This window comes from Topomyia yanbarensis, chromosome 1 (assembly GCF_030247195.1).
Source record: "Topomyia yanbarensis strain Yona2022 chromosome 1, ASM3024719v1, whole genome shotgun sequence".
NCBI classification, from domain to species: domain Eukaryota; kingdom Metazoa; phylum Arthropoda; class Insecta; order Diptera; family Culicidae; genus Topomyia; species Topomyia yanbarensis.
This window is the reverse complement of record NC_080670.1, coordinates 177,224,897-177,247,490: the sequence shown is the minus strand read 5'-3', so window position 1 is coordinate 177,247,490 and position 22,594 is coordinate 177,224,897. Positions and strand designations below refer to the sequence as shown.

Sequence of the window (22,594 nt, the reverse complement as noted above, 5' to 3'; positions counted from 1 at the left end):
GTATAGCGGCAGGATAGCAAGGAAAAAAATCGTCGCTCGGCTTTTCGATACGGTGAACGCTTTGTCCTTTTCCAAAATTACACCATAGGAATTTATCTTTTGTTGACTTTTTAACGCACCTTATGTTATCTCTGTTACAATTTAAATTATGTAATCATTATATTTAGGGCGAGGCACGTTGATGGAACTAATGGAACGATTTTAATTTATTTTTGGTAAAAGTAAAGGATTTCACCACAATCCACCAAAAGATTTTCTTTTTGTTCTACTACTAACATAAAAAGTCAGCAATCATCAGATAATCACTTAATATCACAGTCATTATTATTTCTGCAACAAACAAAATAAATTTCACTATTTTCATTTTACGTTTGTATTGTATTGGGTGTAGTGCTATTGGGTTGATATTGCTTCTAATAATGTTTACGCTTCTCTTGTACAGGTTTTATCACAAATGGCTAATCAGAAAAAAATGTAACAATAATTATTATTATCCAATCGGTCATCCAATTCATGTGCCGTTACAAACTGAGTTTTGTTTCAAATGGAGGAATTTTCAGACTAACGTTAATTTTCACATTCTGTACTCTACTCTTGACTCAAAGGAAGTATATATTTAACTTGTAATAATGTCAGAGGATTGTGCGAAACATAGGACATTCAGAGTAAACTAATGTATTTAGTGAAGCCTGCTTAAATCTAATGGCACTTATTGCTGGAATTCACCTGCAGTGGCGTTCTACAAAATTGGTCGGATTTTACCCACGAAGGATGGCGCTTTTCTCGTCGTGTGTCTGTTTTCTCCATATAACCGAATCTCATTGTGGAATGACTTTGGGGGATTTCACTACTCGTTGATCGTCTTTCGTTCGAGGGTGTTGAAAGAGTACTAGATCTGTAAGATAATAGGGGCATTAGCATAGGTAAGAAAGTTTACACGATTGGAAGAGTGTTAGTTAATGGTGGTAAAGATCCGAAGATTTATTCATAAATCGTATATTCGTTTCAAAACTTCCATGTAGTCACCGGTACTGCATTCATGCCGCTCAAGGTTGGACGTTCTTGATTGTTTCTTGTTCTCACGGGTCTCTAATTTTTTTTACCGTCTTCGTCGGCGTTTGCTTCTTTATTGCTTGTGCTGGGTGTTTGTTTGGAAGCAGTTGGCGAAATCGTTGTTACTTCGCTGTTGGTGCTGGCAGTTGGTTTCGAGATACAGAACGTATCAGTTATTGGTTGGTCGTTCCATTTCATTCATACCCTACATCTTGTCTCGTTCCAGCACTTTGGACGCCATTTTTTGTTACTTCACTCCAAAAAAGAACATACGAAACAGTACTGTGTATACTGGTGGATAAGCAACAAATTGGTAGATATAATTTATTGCTTCTTGACAGTTTCAGAGTACGGTTTTTACCTTCTGCGCTGTACAAGCTGACAAAGTGGACTGCTTCACGAGTTGGCTTGTCTTGTATTAGCTCGCTACGATCTAGGTTCTAGCCTAAACTGCTGTCAAAACGAATGAACTGACAGCGGTGAGGTGAGTTTTGGGGTCAATCAAAATCTGTATTAGATTTTTTTTAATTTCACCGCAGTACGCAGCTCGCCGAATTGTCATTTTTACTTTGATGATGTGATCATACAATGTTCTCTTGATGCCACCAAAGAGGCTCGTCGGTGAAGAAGCTGTTACGAACATTGTGTAAGCATGCATCACAGAGGAGACCCCATCCTGTTCGTATTAAACTGACGTTGGGCAAACATGTCCCGTCCCAGGTTAAACCCCGAACCTGTTTGCTTACTTTGGGGTAGCTAGCCTTGAAAAGCTTTCTTGGTCAAAATAGAAACGATATAATTCGTTTAGACATTTAAACAAGAAGTTCTGCGAGGTACATCCATGGATTTTTTTTGTTTCGATTATAGAGGTTTTAAACCTTGCGGTCATTCGTCTCTTTTTGGGTTAGAGAAAACTCTTTTGGAAAAATCTAACCCTATGTGCGAGGTTGGGAATCGAACCCAAGTGAGCTGCGTACAAGGCAATCGATTTACCAACTACGCTATGCCCATCCAAATCTACATTCATACAATCAAAAATGATGCAGACAAGTTAGATCCTTATTTTAAATTCTCTGTCTGGCTGTAGGCGTAAAAACAAATCAGAAGTCTAACTTACATCATTGTTGGTGTAGAAATCATCTTCCGTCACCAAACGCTGTCGCATTCCGTAGCGTCGCCTGAAAAGAAATTATAGTTAAATTTTCTGCTATTACCAAATATCAAAATTGTAAACAGTGAGAACACTGGGAAGCTTTTTTTACTCACTCCAGTCGATTTCGATACACCACCATCGCAATGTAGGCCGCAAGTGTCAGTACGAAAATGGCTCCGGCTACGATGACCCACAAGTGCTCCTGACGAATGGATACTTCGATCATCGTGTTATCGATTACCATTGGGAAGTGGTCGTCCTTGTTCCTTCTGCAAAAAAGGTATGTGTTAGTTTCGGAGCTATTAACCTCACTGCGAGGGAAATTCCGGATCTCAAGTTTTTTGGACGTATATAGTGTTGATTTGATTTTGCTAGATTGCATCTGTTGCTTTTGCATTCGTCTTTCCATAGCAGAATTTAATCCCTGACTACATTACTTCTGTTCCATAACTACACTACTGGGTTAGGCTCGTTCGATTTATCGATGACTGTTGCTGCCGAGCCGAGCATATGTAGAGGAGATACACAAGCCACCCCCGAGCTACAGACCACTTCTCTTTGTCTCTTTTGAATAGAAGACCTTTGTAAAACGCACCGAGTTACCCTAATTTAGTGGTGAAACCAAGGGTTAAAAGCAATTTGAACCAGGTCTTCCTATAGTTGCCTCTAAAGACTTCCACCATCGATTGGGAAAATATTATGGACCCCGTAGGTCAGTTCAAACTTTTTCCAACGTTCTGGCGTACGTTAACTACAAGCACATTCCGAAGAATGTTCACCATCAACAAACTGGCCCTCATGACGAACGAGTACGCTGCGACGGTTGAAGTTTGACTAGACAGCTTTCCTGCAGGGATTTACCAAGTATCGCACAATACCACTCAAACACTATTACGCCAGTCCCAACTATGCGTATGAACGAGCCAGCAAAAATATTCAGCGTAATCTTAAATCGCATCCGAAACGTCTTTGGAAATATGTAAATGTGCAAAACAAGGACTGTGGATTGCCGTTGTTTATGACTCACAATGGAAACACAGCTACCACATCACGAGATAATTGTGCACTTTTTTCGAAAAAATTCACGAATGTCACACAAAATCACTGATGAGGCCCTAACTATTGAGCAGATCGACCTTGCTGCTAGCAGAGCTCCAATTGTGTGTGGACCAAAGTATGGGTGCGTTGCAACGACGATTGCCAGAGCTTCCTCTTAGCTTGTCATCTTTCAATCCCCTCCATTACTATGAAAAGGTACATCGATGTTTCGGTTACTTCGCTTCTTCATATCTTTCCGGCATCTCTTGCTAGATATTTTTCAATCTTGCTGGAAGTCAGCGAACATGTTTTCGGTCCACAAAAAGTCAATAATTACCGTGGAATAAATTCATTGAACACGATATCGCAATAGCAAAAATGGAGAGATTTGGAATAAATGGTAGTGTTTTGCAGTGATTTCTATCCTACCTCACAGAGCTAGAGATAGCGGTCGCCATAGGAGATTACCAGACCGTTATATTCACTTATACGTCAGGAATACCTCAAGGAAGCCACATGGGAATCCCAAGTTGAGATCGTTTATGTTTCTGCTATACTTCAATGATGTACATCTAGCTCTGAAGACTCCACGATTGTCCTTCACGGATGATCTACAGATTGTTCGTCTACTTCCATCAACTGAAGATTGATTCCAATCTTTGCTGGTTGGTGTACCATGAGCCGCATGTGTGTAAACCCGTAGAAGTGCTCAGTAATATAATTTTTAAGGGATTCGATTTATTTTAACCGTCCGTTAAAGACAGAAATTGAACGCGTCAGTCACGTGAAAGATTTAAGAGTGATTCTGGATTCTCAACATACGTTTAAGCAACATGTGCCCTATGCAGTTGGTAAAACGTCTCGAGCATGCATCTTCAGGATAGCCAAAAATGTTACGAATATTTATTGCTTCAAATCTCTGTACTGTTCGTTATCACGATTAATCCTAGAATACTGCCCCTAAAGTGTAGAGCCCAAACTACAATAACAGCGTTAATAGAGTTGAAAACGTACAGCATCGCCTTTTCCGTTTCGCGCTCCGTAGATTGCCGTGGAGATATCCTGTACGATTGCCTAACTATGAACATCGGAGTCAGCTGATTCAACTGGAGCCCTCGTATGTTCTAAGGAATACAACAAGAGCTTTGTTCAACGCTGACACTCTGTAAGGTCGTATAGCTGCCCCAGTTATTTTGGGGCAAATCAACATAAACGTTCATTTACAACCAGGGCGCTCCAATTTTCGATTTCAACGTGTATCGAAAAAACTGCACCTATGATTTTTCAGACTTGTTAACTGCATTTGACCTTTTTATCATTTTTTTGTAAATTATTTTATGACGATTATTTTTGTGTACGGCTTAATTGTTGAAAATAAGATTAGTATTAAGACTAACACCAACAGGCGATTAACAAACCAAATAAATAAATCAAAACATTCCATGCTACCCGTATTCTCATAACACGCCACATTATAAACGCATCGCACTCCATCATTTCCCGTTGATCTTTCACTAAGTGCCTAACACCGACGGCAGAGAGACGACTACACCATCTGGACTCTAGATATCGGACCATCAACGCCTGGAATGGCACCAACGTCTTTTTACTTTTAAAGTTGCTAAAAGGTAAATATAGGCGCAACAATGATGTGTTGTACGGGAGTGTGTAGCACGCAGTCAAAAAGACAAGAGGGCATGAACACACCCCAACCGCGATCAATGTAGTATATACAGGTATGGCGAAGATGGCACTTTGGTATTCGTAAGATGAATCTTACATGAGTGGCGTGAGTGATCACAGTATAAATCGACTTGCTTTCGTCATACCGGTCGTTCCGCTACCATTGAATCGTGTGAACGCTATGACGCCGATCCGTTGTGCTTCTGGATTGTTTACATGTTTTTGATTGCCAACACTAGCAAACCGTGTGTTCTGCCACACCTATACATACCTCATTGAATCGTGATGGGATTGGTAGTCGCAGGATGACAGCAACACTGGAGCTGTCAAACACGGAAAACGGCGGCAGGTTTAGAAAATGTTATAACCGGTTGAGTATGGAAGAATGGCGTCTGCGGTCAAGGACAGAAAAACCTCATGCACAGATAACAGACGTTTAGGCTCGATTTAAATCATGTGTAAATACCCGCTACTGAAATTCCGAATAAATTAGACGTCTGAAATACGTTTGGCAAACGTTTGCAGATGGCGCAGTGATCGATACAATGCAGTTAGAGTGCAGCTGTCAAACACGTGTAGCAAACAGTTGCGCAGATGGCAATAGTGAAACACGGATTTCCAACGTTTATTAATTTGAAAGTTTACACAGGTTTTTGAAGAAATTTTGTTCTAGCCTAAACGTCTGTTATCTGTGCCTCATGCTTCAGAAGGTAGCCAGCAAGAAAAGTTAGCGAACGCAGTGCAAACGTCGGTGTGCATTTTTCGCTCGCACAGGTACTTTACCGTCGATGGAAAACGGTGAAAAATAGTCAAAAACTGATCCCACAGTGCATAGTTGTGGTCTTCCTCTAAATGATTCCCAAAGGGATCCCGGTGTGTTGCTGTCGCGCTGTTTATTTGTGTATGCTGGAATGAATTCTCGCGGAAGAACAAAGAAGTTGTACAAGACGGAAGTGTCCCGGAATAAGGAAGTTGCAGGTGTGTGTTCTGGCCATGCGGGAAAGATTCCTATACCCAAGAATAGAGCGCGAGGAAGTCACGACTATTGAGCGGTCAAAGGCGCAGATATTTCCCGATGAGTTGCAGGAATGGTTGCACAAACAGCGTAGTAGCATTGCTGCCAAATGGAGCGTGAATGTGGATGTGGACCGTCACAAGGAACAATTCGAAGATACACATGTTTCAGCTGATCAATCTGAACGCAAACCAGACTGACAGTAAGTATGGCCATCCGGATCCATAGAATTCTTGGACCATTTTTCTAGACTAGCTCCTCGACGGATACCAATCAGCTGCAGCCAATGAAACCTAGGTATCTGTTAATAGTTTTCAAGTGTTACGATCCCATCGAGAAGCAGTTAAATTACTGCGGGCATGGGTTCTTCAAAATGTCCCGGTTTTTGTCGGACGAGGCCTTACAAAAGAAGTGTATTAGGCAGGCACAGGGATTCTACAGTTTGACTAGAATACAGATCTGTGACACAGCCACGAACGAAGGCGCACCGTTAATCTTTTTTTTTCGTACTTCCTCCGCACTTCCACGCCCTTCAACCAGCTATTTATGGGTTTTTTCGAGATCCAGAAAGAGAACCATATGCAAACACACACACACTCGCGGTATGCACTTGATGGACTCTTGGGATTCGCGATCCGATAGGGAAAAACCGTTCTTCGCATTTTCGTCAGAAGGTGCTGTTCTTCTTGTTCTCCCGCGGAATCGGACGGGCTGGATACTCCAGAAACGCTCGGTCTCTCGCTCACTCAAACACACGCGGCTCCGGTTGATGGGAACGTGAAAATGCCGAGAAATGTATATCACTAACTGTACAGAGTTTTATCTCCGGGAAGTACGTAGAAACATTAAAACAGAACTGCAGAAATTATGTATCACTTGTAACAATGTACCAACATCCCTTCGAGAAAAAAGCATAACAAAACAATTTTAACTTCCAAAATGCCTAACGATTATGACTAGGATTGAGCCAAGAGCCACTGGTGTGAGAGGTATCCACACATGGTGGAAATATACTTCGGTTTTAGAGTTTACACCACTGTAGAGCACAATAAAAAGGGAATTTTCGGGACTAGTGATTGGAGATGCGTTTCGACTTCCTCTCATCAGAATACGACACTAAAATATGGGATTTTCGATTGATGTGCACCGGTGTATTGGGGTGCACTGGTTTTGCACTTTCTAGTAGAAGTGGCAATGGAACATACCCAGTTTTCTGCACTTTTTGTAGAAAGTGTAAAAATGGTGCAGAACCAGTGCACTCCACTACACCGGTGTCAATCAATCGAATATCCCAATAGTGACAGGACTAATCTAGGGCTGGATTTCGGGTATTTTTCTTGGCGCATTGAATAGATGAATCGAGATCCTATAAAATTGACTTTTGGTTCTTGGTCAGTTTTCCTTGAACTGTATCTACCTGACAACTGTCTTTTGAGTCTTCTCTTAATCTTAAGATTCAGCTTGACGATTTACCAACATTTTTCTATTGGGTGAAGTTCTGGCGTGTTAAGAGGGTTCATGTCCTTGGGCGCCACCTGAACGTTGTTCGCGGCATGCCACTTCATGGCCTTTTCTCAGTAATAACAAGATGTCAGATCCGACTAAAACAGAACGGAACAATTGTGCTACTTGAGAAAAGGCAACTGCCGTTTTTCCAGGCGCTCCTGCACATAAATTTTCGGTCGATAATCTCGATTGCAATGTAAATGTCACTCTTCAAGCCACAGGAATAGATGGCCTGCCACACGAGGTATTTCTTTACGAACTTCGACAGATCAATGTGTTTGAAAATCTCTACCACGTTTGCTCTTCCAGTCGACGTATATTTTTCCTGTCCAGAAAGCTGTTTAAAGTCTGCCTTGGCGTAGGTTTCATCTTCCTGTACTACGCAATCATCTTCATGTACAACTTCCGCGATCGTTCTCTGGTCGATTTGTTTTGCTTATCGTTACTATTCCGAGTCATCAGCTTCCGGCTCGTTTTTTAGCTCTAGGTACTGTTGTAAACGACACTCCCAGCTTATCTTATTTGTGACATCTTGGACGGAGAGGTTATGGCTCCGCTCGAAAGAGTTGGTCATTCTTTTCGTCGTTTTGATGGCCAGTCTTCCTGGCTGTCGACAAAGATTATTTAACAGGAATTTTAAGCTGCGCGCACGAGATCCAATATTATAATAATATTAGTTAATATTTTTTTTATTTTTACATTTGTAAACATATAAAAGATCCATGGCTCGGTTAAGCTACCGCTATGAGCCGTGTCAAATAAAAAAAAAGGAATTTTAAGCTGTTAAGCACTCACGAGGAGAATCCGAAACACAAAACATCAGACTTAACTTTAAGTTGGTTTGTGCACCTATTGCATAAATTAGGGGGTTTGCCCCAATTTTGCTCCTTTAGGGAGTATAAGCAATTTTTTTTTTGCTTTTTAACTACATGACTGAAAAAAAATCATTTTTATTGAACACACGTTAGGTATGGGGGTACAATAGGTATAGGGCATTATCTTTGCTGTTATTGCATAAGTCGCTTATGTTGTGTGAATTAGATAAACGGTAGAGAACATCGTTAACGACTGTCATTTTGGCTGTTACCGTGGAACGGCTGTAGTAGTCACGGCGTTATTTAATTTTTCGCGTGTTGTTCAGCGAAAACCCATTGTCTTTCGTACTTAGCACAGTATATTTTATCAATGTCAAAATATTTCAAGCGAGTTTTTTCTTACGTAATAATTAATGGTGAACATGAGTATGTTGGTTTTTCAATATTTTTTGTTTTGAAAAAATACGGGCATCGACATGAAACATACGCTTGGGGGCACTATAGGTCAAGCAATCAATTTCAATTGAAGGCTTCCAGCCATTCCCTAAAGCTCCACTGTGCAAGCCATCGAATCGAGGCCGAAAGCGACATAAAGCTACACTTCTCACTGATTCAGCGATGCTGGAGTCTTTACGAGCTGAGCAAGCAGCTACAGCTAAAAAACAAACGCCGAAGCAAGAAAAAAATTTGCCGCTGAAAAAGAAGAAAAAAGAGAGGCAGCAAAATGGCAAAAACAGATCGAAAAAGAACGAAAATTGATCGAAAAAGAGAAGAAAAAAGAATGCAAAAAAACTGTTATGAAATGCAAATATGGTCGTCCCGAAGCTAAGCAACCACGTAAGCCGGAATGCACAACTTCTATTCCACACTCTGGCGACGACGAGGACACTGAACAAGCCAGTAGCAAGTACAAAACCTGACGCAACTGCCGAAAAATACACGTTTTTTCAACGTTTCCCTACATGATTTCATGATTCTTCACATCATTTGCCACTTCCTCAATTTCTTACCTGAATTATGTCAACAAATAGTATTATTTGTGTTATTAATTTATAAATAATCTGCACTATTCATACTCTTAAAATAAAAGTAGAACTGCTGATTTTTTAGGCTTCTAAATCGTTTTGTTTAACCTCGCATAAAGTGACCTATCGTGCCACCAGATTTTTAAGACGTCGAAAAACTTACCTTCGCCTTAATAGATGTGGCTTGAAAAATATTTAGCCAAACGAAATCATTATTGCCAGATGTATAACCTTTCCAACGAGTTCTTGTTTGTCTAAATCGGTGCAAAAATATCATCGCACGAGCTTGCCAAAGAAAACTGGCCTATTTGACCCTCTGTACTCTACCAGGAGAAATGGAAAAATAAAAAGCCCGTTGTCTCATTTTGTCTTAGATTTTCACAACTGAAGAGCAAATGTCATAAGCAAACAGTAGGCATGATGTTAGACAAATACATCATTAAAAGGAGTGCACTTTTTTTAATGCACGATAATAAAAAATGTGTTAAGTTGAAGTTAATCAATTTTGGATCGTAACACCCTTTAAACTTATAGAAGTTAGAATTGAATTCATATTGATCAGTTTTTGTTGAGAAATCATTAACAAAAACCTTAACTTTTTTTTCTAGCGGTAATATTTTTAGAACAGAAAAATGCATTATGAAACCTATAGTTTCTTACCCGAACTGTTCCTCCAATCCATCCTCCTTTTCCGGATCCTCCGGTTGGACATCGACCGTCTCTGTGTCGATAGTTCCATACTCATCATTCTGTTCGTCATCCTTATCATCCGCCTCGGTGCTGTAATAGTCATCATCGTCATATTCACCATCATCATCATCGTCGCCGTCATCGTCGTCGTTGCTGTTGGATGACGGTGTCGAGGAAAAGTTTGATGACTGACTGCCGGTGCTGTTACCGTTGACCGCATTCAGCTCACCATCGCTAACCCCGTTGCCGGCTGCGGAGAGCGGCTGTTGTGACTGTTGCTGCACGTTTTGACCCTGGGAACAAAGACAACAAAACAAACAACCACCGATGAATAAGTTACAACACCTAGGTCTGTCTGGTTTCGACTGTGAGACAAAGTATGGTTTGCTTGAGCAGCGCATTGATCAATATTCTACCGATCACCGATCACATCTGCGATCGACTCGATCAACTACAGCTGAGAGGACCCTAATGAACTCCGCTTGAACCTTGCGGCGCCTTAATAAGCTTCCGTATCTGGTCGTGTGAAGCATCCAACGTACGAGATAAAAGATCGTTGAATGATCGCGATCGTTTACTAGTAGGTGAAACATAGACAGGATTGGTAATATACCCAATGCAAATATATTCCACGACGAGCAAAACGTGTTTTCTCACTAATAATGGGAAAGGCCACCTGCTCTTTTGTTGGCTTGAGACAAGTGTGCGGAAGGGAGGGAACCTGATATTTACCGTCAGTGATTGCAATCCCTCATGGAGGGTGGCGGCTATTCCAGACTCCATATGGCACACACTAATTATCTCCGAAGCGGACAGTAATCATCTTCGATCGGTTCGGTACTGTCTGGTTCAAAGACTGACTGATGAAGTTATTTCTTCTCGTGCATAAATTATTTATAAATCTGTTTACATTGTGCACTCTTCGTTCGAGTCGGCTTACTGCTTGTCAAGCAAGGATTACAGTGTAAACAGCGCAAACAGATACAGGTCGAAAGAAAACGGCGCGGTCAAGCAATGGCCTGCTAATAAGTGATCAATAAACAATAATAATTAGCCCTAGCTCGAGTGTTGAGAGTTGCCGGGTTCCGCCTGAGAGGAATTTACCCATCACGAGCGTTTGAGTGACCGTCGAATGATCGATCGGTGGGGGAAGGCCCACTGGATCGTTCTAAACGTAGGATGCAGAATCAGAGCTCGATCTATAATTGAGTACATTGTAATGTTTTGAACTTCACTCTTTTGGGCAGATTAGGTATGATGTACATCTGGCGATGAATAAGATTAGAGACACAACCGCGAGGTTAGTGTGACTAACCGGTGGTGAATGTGAATCATATTGTGGCCATCCAATAGTGAGTGTTAACTAGGTGATTAACCAGACACACACATACACCATAGCTGAAATAAAACCCAAATTTGATTGAGACGGATTTCACTTGGGCAACCAACGATAAAAGCCACAATGACAAAAATTGCCTTACAGTTCCCTTCCGAAGGAAGATTAGGCAGGAGATTTTTGTTTTATAAACTACTTATAAACAATATATAAACAATTTCGAATAAGTACAAAAACACGATAATTTCTTGATTTGGCAAGCCATCTGCTGCTGTGACCAGAAAATTTATCTCCGCCTCACAAAAAAAATCCAAGGTTGCGAGGTTCGCTTTGTAGCAAGAACTTGGAAGAGGATTGGTGACTAACGCCCTAAACGTCACCACCTTCTCGGAAATCCCAGGACAGCAAATTAACGACCTCTTTAAAAAAGATTTTATCATTTAAAATTCATTGTGTCTCGACACAAACGACAGTTCAAGACAATCATCTTGCTCCAATTTACGCTGCCAGTGCTACATCCCAGTAACCGCAAGAGACACAGAGAGAGAGAAATCGTACCAGTTCAGACCGATTTACGGTGTACGTACGCAGAAATTATATAAATCATATTCGCAACGCTAAATTGAACAAGTACACAAACGCCTGGATCCAAGTACAGTGGGTAGTTGGGTACAGAAGCACTTCCTATTTGTGTACGAAGAGAGATCTACATAAAAGCTGTTTGGTCCAACCAGGCAGCGTGAATTTAAAACATATGCTACACAGTGGATGCAGTATACACCACTAATAAAATCTCGCGTCTTTTTGAAAAGGACTTATGAACCAACTGTCAAAATCCACTTTCTTACGTCGTTTTTGCTTGAAGCAAAATTGAGTCAGGTTCTAACTATAGACACTCATAGTAATAGATCAGCGAAGGTACTTTTATCGAGCCAAACGAACTGTCAAAATCCGGAGCCAAACGAGCATGACGTCATTCAATGCAAACAAGCAGAACAAGTATTGCGATTTTATTTAAAAAAATATATTTTGTTATTCACCGTAGGCTTCACTTTTCATGTCCGTATTAGTATTTCACAAAGTTATTTAGAAAGATATTTATTGTGTTCAATATAACTACACAAAAAGCATTTTACTTATGCTCTTTTTCATCAACTTTGTGTTTCTGAAGAAATTGGATTTTTTTCTTTCTTTTCTCAATTTCTTGTTGCTCGGTATCAAACATATAACTTCTCGTTTGATTCATATATTGAACCACTTGAAAAATTATTTTGATAAAAACAGATGATCGAATACAGTCGAGCACGTTCGAGCTTGCACATTTTTGGGTGATGCCAGTTTAACATGCTTGTTTTTCTAGTTGCCAGTTTTGCGGTTTTTACATCCGCGAGTCTATTACTATGAGTGTTTATAGTTCTAACCCCAACTGCTGTTAAAATGTATGAACTGGTTGGGGTTGCCACCTGACTTAGAGTCGGGGTCAAGCAAAAACGGTATTGGGAAGCTCCGATAACAGTTTCTCCTCAAAGTTAAATGTTAACAGATAGTTTTTATTCCCTAATTTTAAGTTATTAAATTTATTAAAAGATGATATTATCTATACCTGACCAGTAACGGTTCGACAGTAGATTGTGCCCAATTGTTCATTGGCCCTTTTCAAAAAAAAAACCTCGCGAGAAATCCCTTAATTCCGGTCACTGATTTAGCCCAACAATCCCCTACCGACTTTCTTCGGGCAAGAGCGCGATTCTGCTCGGTGGCAGTTACTTGTCCCGGTAATTGACCAATTAGGTTCAATATTACGAAAGAATGCCTGCAGGCGTACGCCTGCGACCATCGCCGGTCGCAATCCACCGCGTCACGAAGATAAAGATCGCAATGATTTTCGCGTAAGGATATAAGTAAATTATTTTGTTTACATCGCATCGCTGGAAGTATGTCGTAAATGTCTGCCACTGTGGTCTTCATCGTGTTGAGTCCATCAGGTGCGTGCAACCGCGTTTGTTTACGTGTCGTCACTGTGAGATGCTCCTATTGCTGACCTGCCTGTCACTGATCTGGGTATCTGAATAGCTTGTCGTGCGTTTTCGTACTGTAGATGCATAGATGCAGGGTCAATGGATATTTTTGCCAACATGAGCTGAACCCCCAAGCCAACAAAAATACAATATCCCATAGCATTGATTCAGAAAGTTTTCACCTCACGAGGTTAGGCAATTATTAGTTTTTTTTAATATTCAAAATCTAAACACTATAATTATTATTATTTAAATTTCTTACTTTTTTATGTCGCTTCTGACCGATAACCGTCATTAGATCTTTATGAAACCCCGGTACAGCGGTCAGAGAGCTGACTAGGTTTCGTTCCCACTTTTCGGTGGAAGAGAAATCACGTATACCAATCTCCGTTTGAGAATCTGACAAATGAATAATTACTCCACTGAAATTCCTAAAAAGTCTGAGTTCCACTTTCGGGAAACATTTGCGGGGATCCTTGGCTGAGGCACCGCAAATAAGTATTTAATCTTCTAGGTCCTTCACCACAGTTGACAAGCGCGTTTAGATTCGGACAGTTGTTCGACTTGTCCATTCGTCGATAGTTTGCCCTCCGCAGTGGCGTAGTAAGAAAATTGGGGGGGGGGGGATTTGATTTTTTTTGTATATACACTCAGGTTTTTTTTTTACGCGGGGGATACGAGCCGCGTAAATGAAAACCGCGTAAATGAAAACCGCGTAAATTTCAAAATCCGCGTAAATGAAAACCGCGTAAATTTCAAAATCCGCGTAAATGAAAACCGCGTAAATTTCAAAATCCGCGTAAATGAAAACCGCGTAAATTTCAAAATCCGCGTAAATGAAAACCGCGTAAATTTCAAAATCCGCGTAAATGAAGACCACTTAAATTTAAGAATCCGCGATAAAGGGAACCTCATTGATGGATACCGCGTAAATTCCAAAATCCGCGTAAATGAAAACCGCGTAAATTTCAAAAACCGCGTAAATGAAAACCGCGTAAATTTCAAAATCCGCGTAAATGAAAACCGCGTAAATTTCAAAATCCGCGTAAATGAAAACCGCGTAAATTTCAAAATCCGCGTAAAAAAAAAACCGCGTAAAAAAATACCGCGCAAAAAAAAACCGCGTAAAAAAAAACTTGAGTGTATATGAAAAAAGCGGGTTTGGGTAGTCAAGGTAGGAAAGCTAGCTGTTGGTATAGAATTAATGCTCTTCCCCTATGAGGACAATCTGGGCGGCAAACTTCAGAATGTCTAGTTTACTGAGCCCTTCAGTTCCATTGTGCAATTCAGTACCACTTCCTCGTTGAGCTTCCGACTGGTTCGCGAACTACTCGGTCTAGTCCCCGACGATAGATCTAGCCTACTCCGACGAAAAGTTCCCTGGCGAGAGAAGTTGGAAAGCGAGCCAATCAGCCAGGTGCTCCGGTAGAGTAGGGCATCCGGTTTGCTGGAGCCCCGGCGCAGCTGGTCGTGTATCGTCGCGATCTACGCGGTCTCGTTCCCTGCGGTGAATCTGACTGTACAATGACGGAGAGGTCCCGGACGAAAGAAGTTCTCCCGATACCGATTCTTATTTGGTTTCAGTATTACAACTTCTTGAGTCCTTTGGCTCCGTGACCGGTGCCATTTAGCATCGCAACTCCTTTAAGCCCTTTAGTTCTCTTCTTGGGCCATTTAGCACTACTTCCTTGATGGTCCATTCAGCTTCTCGACTTGTTCGCGAACAACTCGGTCTATTCCACGACGATGGACCTGACGTACTCTGACAGAGAATTCCCCGACGAGAGAAGTTCTCTCGAGATCGAGCTAATCAGCTGGGTGCCGAGGTCAGTTCGGCGATTCTGGTGAAGCAGGGTGTCCGGTGCACTGGTGCGCCGATGACCCGCGACTAGTGGTGCCTCGTCGCTGTCTACTCAGTCTAGTCACCAGCGGCGAATCTAGCTTACGCTAACGGAGAGTTCCCTGGCGAATAAAGTTCTCCCAATATCGATTCTTCTTTGGTTTTCGCTATTTTTCTATCGGAACAACCGGTGAAGTGCCGTGGCCGGTCTGACGAATCCGCATGGAGCGTGACGTCCGGTCGCTGGTGTTTCGACGACTCATACTCGCTGCTCTGTTGCAGTCTACTCGACTAGTCCTCGGCGGTGAATCTAGCTTATTCCTGCGGAGAGTTCCCTGGCGGTGATTGCTCTCCCGAAACCGTTGTTCGATGTCCATTCCGTTGTAAGACGGTCATGATCTACATCAGCGGTTCTCAACCTTTTTCGTACCAAGAACTCCTTAGATATCACACTGGGTTACTGCGGACCCCCATAGATAAACATCAATTTTGTATGCTATCAATATGTTATTTTCGATTTGTTAGGAAACATGACTTTAAATTTCAATATGCACTCGGAAAATATATTTTTCTTCAATGACTTTGCGGCTCCCTAGGGGTCCGCGGACCCCAGATGGAGAACCACTGATCTACATCATATCTTTGTTTACTGCGTTCCACGTCTTTACGTCGCTTGTCATTCTGTAGGCTACATTATCCGGGTTGATGTCCGGTCCTCCCGTTTTAAGTAGCTTCCCGCACGTCACTTCAAACCTCGGACATTCAAAGACGCTCCGGTGTCTCCTCGACGTTCTCACACTCCAGGCACAGTGTTGATGTGGCTTACCCACACCGATGAAGCTCCTTAAGCAGCCGTGGCTCGGTAGGAGCTGTTTCAGGTGGAAGGTCATCTCTCCGTGCTTTCTATTGACCCACGCCGACAGGTTTGGATGAGCCGGTAGGCCCACTTCCCTTTCTCCGTATTGTCCCATTACTGCTGCCAGGTCACCATCGAATCGATTCTCATCATCTTCCTAACGTTTCTGACGTTTCATTGATTGTGGCACTTGATATCCTCCGTCAGGGTAATGCAGGTGGGGATCATCTCGGCGACAAGGCATACTGCCTCCAATTTTCACTTTCCTGGGAAGCCGCAGTGTTAAGACCCCATCGTACATCCCATTCCAAAGTGTTGGACAGAGAATGGAGCCCTGAGGAACGCCCGCTGTGACTCGCATTGCCTATTGCCCTTTTGTTCGTCTGGTACAGCAGTGCTCTACTCTGGAAGTAGCTTTTCAGGATCTGGCTCATTCTTTTATGCCACGCTGCGGCATTGGTCTATTCGAGGCTGGATGGCCCGGTGACTTCCCTGACTTTGACAGCAACATCAGTTTCTGCACCTTCCTCATTGCGGTGATTACCATCATCTAAAGACTTCAGCAGTAGCATCCTGAACATGTCCGGATATGCCAGGATCGCAGCTTTCAGCGCCACGGTTGGTATTCCATCCGGACCGAGGGTTTTCTTTGATTTTAGTCACATCGACGCTTCTTTGAGCTCGTCGTTAGTCACTTGCCACTCGGCTGTGTTACCTCCTTCGTCTTCGCCGTACGGTGTCGGTGACCAGGTAGTTGAATCGTGGTTCGGGAAGAGACCCTCAACCCGGGTATATTACAGCTGGTGTCGACGGACCCTCGTCTTCGTCATGACGACTCAGTACGCGTCCCCCAGGGATTGGCGTTTATTTCTCAGCACAACTACTTATGGTAATTGGCTTGCTAAGCTTGATCTCCCGTTTTAAACAGTCCCAACCTCTCTCCCTCTCCGATCTCACGCTCTGAGCCCGCCTTCTGGATCTAAGACAAGCAGCGTGTAGCGTACTGAGTTACTCATTTAACCAGTAAGCTGCACGCCGTCTACTGCATGTCCCTAGTTTTCGAGACATACGTCACAATCCTTCTTGTTCGATCAGCCGCATCAACGTACTTGATTCCGTTGTTCGCCGAAGTAACTCAACAAAGAGGTTTTCGTTAAAGGCTTTCGTCTTCCACTTTAGCTTGCGGCCCGTCCTTCTTTGTGCTGCAGCAGGGTTCCATTGGCCGATGCGGTAGTGAATCGCCTGGTGGTCTCTATGGGGATACTTCTCTCACACTCTCCAGTCCATGTTCGCCGTCAGTCAAGGACTACAGAATGTGGCGAAAGTTCTCTCGGTATCATCGGCGGCAAAAAAATGGGAGAGGACCTTGTAGGCGGCGCTAAGTAGTGTGATCGCGCGGTAGTTGCAGCAATCCAACTTGTCACCCTTTTTGTAGATTGAGCAAACGACACACTCCATCCACTCCTCCGGAAGAATCTCCTCCTCCGAAGCTATGGCGATTACCCAGTGCAGCGCTCTAGCCAGTGTTTCACCACCGTATTTTATTAGCTCGCTGGGTAGTTGATCTACACCGGCAGCTTTGTGATTTTTCAGCCGACCGATCTTCTCCTTGACTTCTTGGAGAACAGGGACCGGCAGCCTATCGTCTTCTGCGCGTGCTCCAAGATCCGTTGCCATACCGCCTTCGTCCTCTGCTGCTTCATCGTTGAGGTGCTCGTTACAGTACTGCTTCCACCTCTCAATCACCTCACACTCGTTCGTAAGAATTCTTACCTTAAGGTTGCCGTCTAAGTCCCTGCACATATCGGCTTGCGGAACGAATCCTTTGCACGAACTGTTCACCTTTCGTAGAACTTTCGTGTGACGTTTACGCGCTTCGCAATCTCGTTTCTCCTGTTGGCGCTTCTTTCTCCGGAGGACTGAGGTTTGCCTGTTCCGTGCTTGTTTGTATCGCTCCACATTCTGTCTCGTTCCGTGCTGTAGCATCCTCGCCCGTGTTGCATTCTTCTCCTCGATTAACTACTTGCATTTGTGCCGCTATAGCAGTACTGCCTATGGCGGAACGGATCTCCCTCCAGCCATCTTCAAGAGTAGTTGCGCCCAGCTGTTCTTCCGTGGGTAGTGCTGCTTCTAGCCGCTGTGCGTAGTCTTGGGCAACCCCGGCCTCCCAAAGTTGCGCGATGTTGGGTCTCGGCATCCGACTACGACGAGTGTTGTACACCGTCGAGAGTTTTGAGCGTATGAATACTGCAACTAGGTAATGATCCGTATCTATATTCGCACTGCGGTAGGTACGAACGTTGGTCATATCTGATAAGAATCGCCCATCGATTAGAACGTGATCGATTTGGTTTTCGGTGCGTTGGTCAGGTGATCTCCAGGTGGCTTTGTGGATATCTTTGCGTGGGAAGGGTGTACTTCGGACTACCACGCCACGGGAGCCTGCGAAGTTCACGTTGGCCGTTGTCATTCGATACGGTATGCAATCTGTTTGGCGCGATTACCGGTCTAAATATGACCTCCCGTCCTACCTGAGCGTTCATATCACCGATGACGATTTTCACATCCCGTTGCAAACAGTCATCGTACACCGCCTCCAGCTTCGTATAGAACACTTCCTTCTCGTCGTCGGGTCTCCCATCGTATGGGCAGTGTACGTTGATGATGCTGTAGTTGAAGAAACGGGTTTTGATTATCAACTTACACATTCTTGCGTTGATCGGAGTCCATCCAATCACGCGTTGACGCATCCTACTCAGCACTACAAAGCCAGTTCCTAGCTTGTTGGTGGTACCACAGCTCTGGTCGAAAGTCGCCGCCCAATGCCCGCTTTTCCATATCTTTTGTCCTGTCAAGCAAAGCTCCTGCAGTGCTACGACTTCAAAGTTGCGCGGTTGGAGTTCGTCGTAGATTATGCTGTCGAAAGCTTATTTAATTCGTCGCATAGGTCTTTGCCGATTCGTATTTTCTTCTGCATTGTTCGTAACGGTTAGTTTTCCAGGGCGATTTGTTGGGCCTCCCCCAACCCCCTGTCTGTTTAGAGTCCCACACTGACACGAGGACGATACAGCCACCCCTAACATGGAGAACAGACGCTGTTTTGAGCCGCCTCTAACATAGGGAACAGACGCTCGGATGGACTCACCCTCCGAAAAGAGGAGCCCCCCTTCTCTGTCAGCATGCGACCATGGTCCCACCGGGCTTGTCTACCCGATCGTTGGTTACTCGTACCCCAGCTGGCACCGCGAGGAGGTAGGGATAGGAGTTACTGGACAAGAGGCTAAGGACCATATTCTTTTATATTGTGTGACTCGTCGGAAGAACAAAAGAAACTGTTACTTTTATTTTTGCTGTGGTGAGATGATGAGATCGGTCGGTCGCAGAAGCAAGAGTAGTGCTCCAGCCAAGTATGGAGGCTATGGACTTCCGGCCTTTTCGCATTAGACCGAGCGTTCGTGCTATGAAATTACATTACATCTTTGCATATGCATAGTCTCCAATACCATTAACTGAACCACAAACAATTGTCACATTTGTGGCTGCTGTTCAGGTAATATTGGTGTCAAAAGCAGCGTCAAGTATCTCAAAATCAACAGCCATCACCATCATTGAGGAAGCCCACACTAGTAACCTGTAAAGGCAAGAAACAAAGAATGAAATCAGATGTTCGCGAACATGAACATGGCAGTAACCACGATGATGACACGAAAGTGTACGAGTTAGAAATAAACAACGACCAAGACGCTATTGATTAAGAAAGTTATTTTCCAACCAACCCAGCAGGTCTCAACATTATGGTAGATATTGGCCAGAATAAAGTTAGAAATTATACGCAAATTGAATTTCCGTTAGTGCACTCTACGCTTAGCATAAACACGAGGCACCTCACTGAAGCGTGCTAGGCAAAATACATTTCAATTTGCTGATAGCCATACAGCTGAGAAGCCAGTTTGCGTTTTGGCGTCTTCTTAATGCAATAGTATTTCTAAAGACACTCAATTTCATTCTTATGCGGGGAATGCGTCCCGTACTAAAAACACTTAATCCAGTAAACCAATCGAACAATAAGCAAGAAAAAGGTGTAAAAGAAGCCAAAAGGTGCTAAAACAGTGGTTTTACTGAGATGTTCATATAGCCACGAATTATATACACTCGTCGGATATCAATTGATGCTAAATCATATATTAGTAAATCAATCATAATGAACTTTATGTTGCAAATAAAACTAGCATTTTAGTCGCTTTTTATAGTTACCAATTAATGTCTATGTAAGCTTTTAAAAATGACGTGACGACACAGAAAACAGGCATCAGCAGGTAATCACGGAGAACGACTAAAATGTTGTAACTGGTTGAATCTACAAGTCAATAAGTTGGGATTGTTTCGATTTCAATGCCTTTCTGGGCAGTAATAATTACTATTTAGATCTAATGACCGAGATCCAAAAGAGTAAACTACCTTCCTGGAATCCCCTTCAATGGGCTAATAATCCCACTCTGAGTCAACAGCATCGAGAGCGACACATTCGTCGAAATCGCGGCGAAGAAGCGGCTGTATTTATACGTGAGAGATGAATGCAGTGGGATAACTACTACAAATCGACGGGCAGTTAGCCATTTCAATTTGATCTAGAACCCGAGCACCGATCTTTATCCCGTTACTCACGACAATTAAAATGGTAATTACAATATGGTCACACTTACCTCAGTAGTCGTTTCGTCATTGCTACTAGCCTCCGCAAGCTCGGCTGCCGTCCGCGCCTGTAGAATCTTGAGAGCGGTGTCATTTTCCACTATTTTGTAAACTCCAGTGTTCCCGCTAGGGAAAACCAGTGGTGGCGGAGCGGCTGAAGTTTGACTGCTCGACGACAGCCACGTGCTCGCAGCAAGCTGGTCGCTCAGCTTATCAGGTTCACCCACCGGGATGCAGTTGGTAAAATCTGTTGAACAGTGAATGAGCAATAAGTTACGTGTGATTCGAAAATGCGGCTGCCAGGCAAGGATCACTGCTGATTACAACGCAACAATGTAGCTAATGGGGGCACTGGACCGGTATAATTGCATGATATGGAACTGGAGTTTCGCATTTACCATATAGAAATCAGGTTTGAGACGGTTGAATCTTTCGGAGTGAGCTTGCATACTGCAGTCATGTATTATCGCCTGCGGGAAGACCCTGAAATTGATTAGATGAGAGTGCGTCTCTGCCAAAATTATACGTCGATTACTAGTGCATATACGTGGAATTTCGGAATAAATTATCACATTCGACCTGACGTGTAACATTATCACAGTTTAGAGACAATGACTGGCTAGAGCTATCTTTAACTGGTGTCAATTACTATCAATCCTATCTGTCGTCGGGATGGACTGATTAAGTTCAGATTATCGAGCTGTAGCAATAATTAGCGGGTGTTTTGCCAAAATTACATAACGCAATGACACATCAGTTTCGCTTTTAATCATTTTTGTAAAATTATTTAATGACGTGATTGCTACGAAACAGTGAGTTAACTTATTTCTGCTGATAAAACGTATAAGTACTTACTGAAAGTTCGAATAGGGTTACTGCGCCCTAAATCATCTTAGCTCCTCTATTCATCCCATCCATTTGAACACATTAGTTAGAACAGTGTCTGCTATCTCTATTCAATGCATTAGCTCAAATGTTGGGATGAATATGGGTACGTTGTACTCGACTTTTCACTTCGCACAAGTACGAGCATTTCACATTTTCCAGGCAAAAATTTTAACTGTACTGCTTCTTAGGAACGAAGCAAAGATGATGACACCTATTTAAGCGCAATCCAGTCACTCTAAGTCAAGTTATCAACGAAATAGTGTGACATCCTGCCTAATGAGATGAATAAGGGCTCGTCTACCCTAGATACAATATTCGGTTGGAAATTCAACATACTTTCAATCGTTAATACACACTCTGGAGATGTAAATGGCTTGTTTTCTGAATTGGATTACATTTATTCAATTCTGCATTATAAAAATCCACACGAATCAACTATAGACACATTCCAGCGTTAGGGGACAACGTTTGCACGCATCATGCAACTGTTAACAGCTCGTCGTTTGAAAAATCCTACGGTGCGCTCGAAAAACTTAATTGAATACTTTAAAAGTCCTAACACAACGTTAATGTTATGGGTTTGATGGTTTTCAGGTTGTCCTTTCATTCTGAGAGGTGAAAATGTCGCGTTAGGGGACAACAGCGCAAGAAATTGATTTTCCAACCTACACTTGTATTTATCAAAAAACCTGCTCTGTCTCAAACTTTAGAGCATCTATTTGTTCTAGAAATTTGATCATCGATAGTCACAAAACAATACTGTATACTTAGATTTTCGAGTTTTTAGGAAAATTTTTTCACGACCGCTACGAACACTGCGTTAGGGGACAACACCAAAATGAACACAAACGGTCGCATATGAAGTGTTGTCCACTAACGCGACTGAAGAATTTGTTGAAGCTCAAACAAAGCGATGTATATTATCTCTGAACCTGTAAATAACTCAAAATAAAGATTTAAAATGCCAAACCAGATGTATTTCTTGT

The 22,594-nt window shown here is 42.8% G+C and overlaps 1 protein-coding gene across 1 annotated transcript in view; it reads right to left on the bottom strand.

Annotated features, from left to right (window-relative positions):
- Positions 1-291: 291 nt before the first annotated feature.
- The window catches only part of LOC131682532 (trigger factor), a 31,923-nt gene continuing 9,620 nt past the window's right edge, over positions 292-22,594 (bottom strand). Inside the window, exons 2-6 of the mRNA XM_058964077.1 lie at positions 20,732-20,967; positions 9,949-10,271; positions 2,320-2,475; positions 2,171-2,231; positions 292-895 (exon numbers count right to left, since the gene is read on the bottom strand). Coding sequence (XP_058820060.1) covers positions 890-895; positions 2,171-2,231; positions 2,320-2,475; positions 9,949-10,271; positions 20,732-20,967 — 782 coding nt within the window. The 3' untranslated portion in view covers positions 292-889. The remainder of the gene's footprint in view (positions 896-2,170; positions 2,232-2,319; positions 2,476-9,948; positions 10,272-20,731; positions 20,968-22,594) is intronic.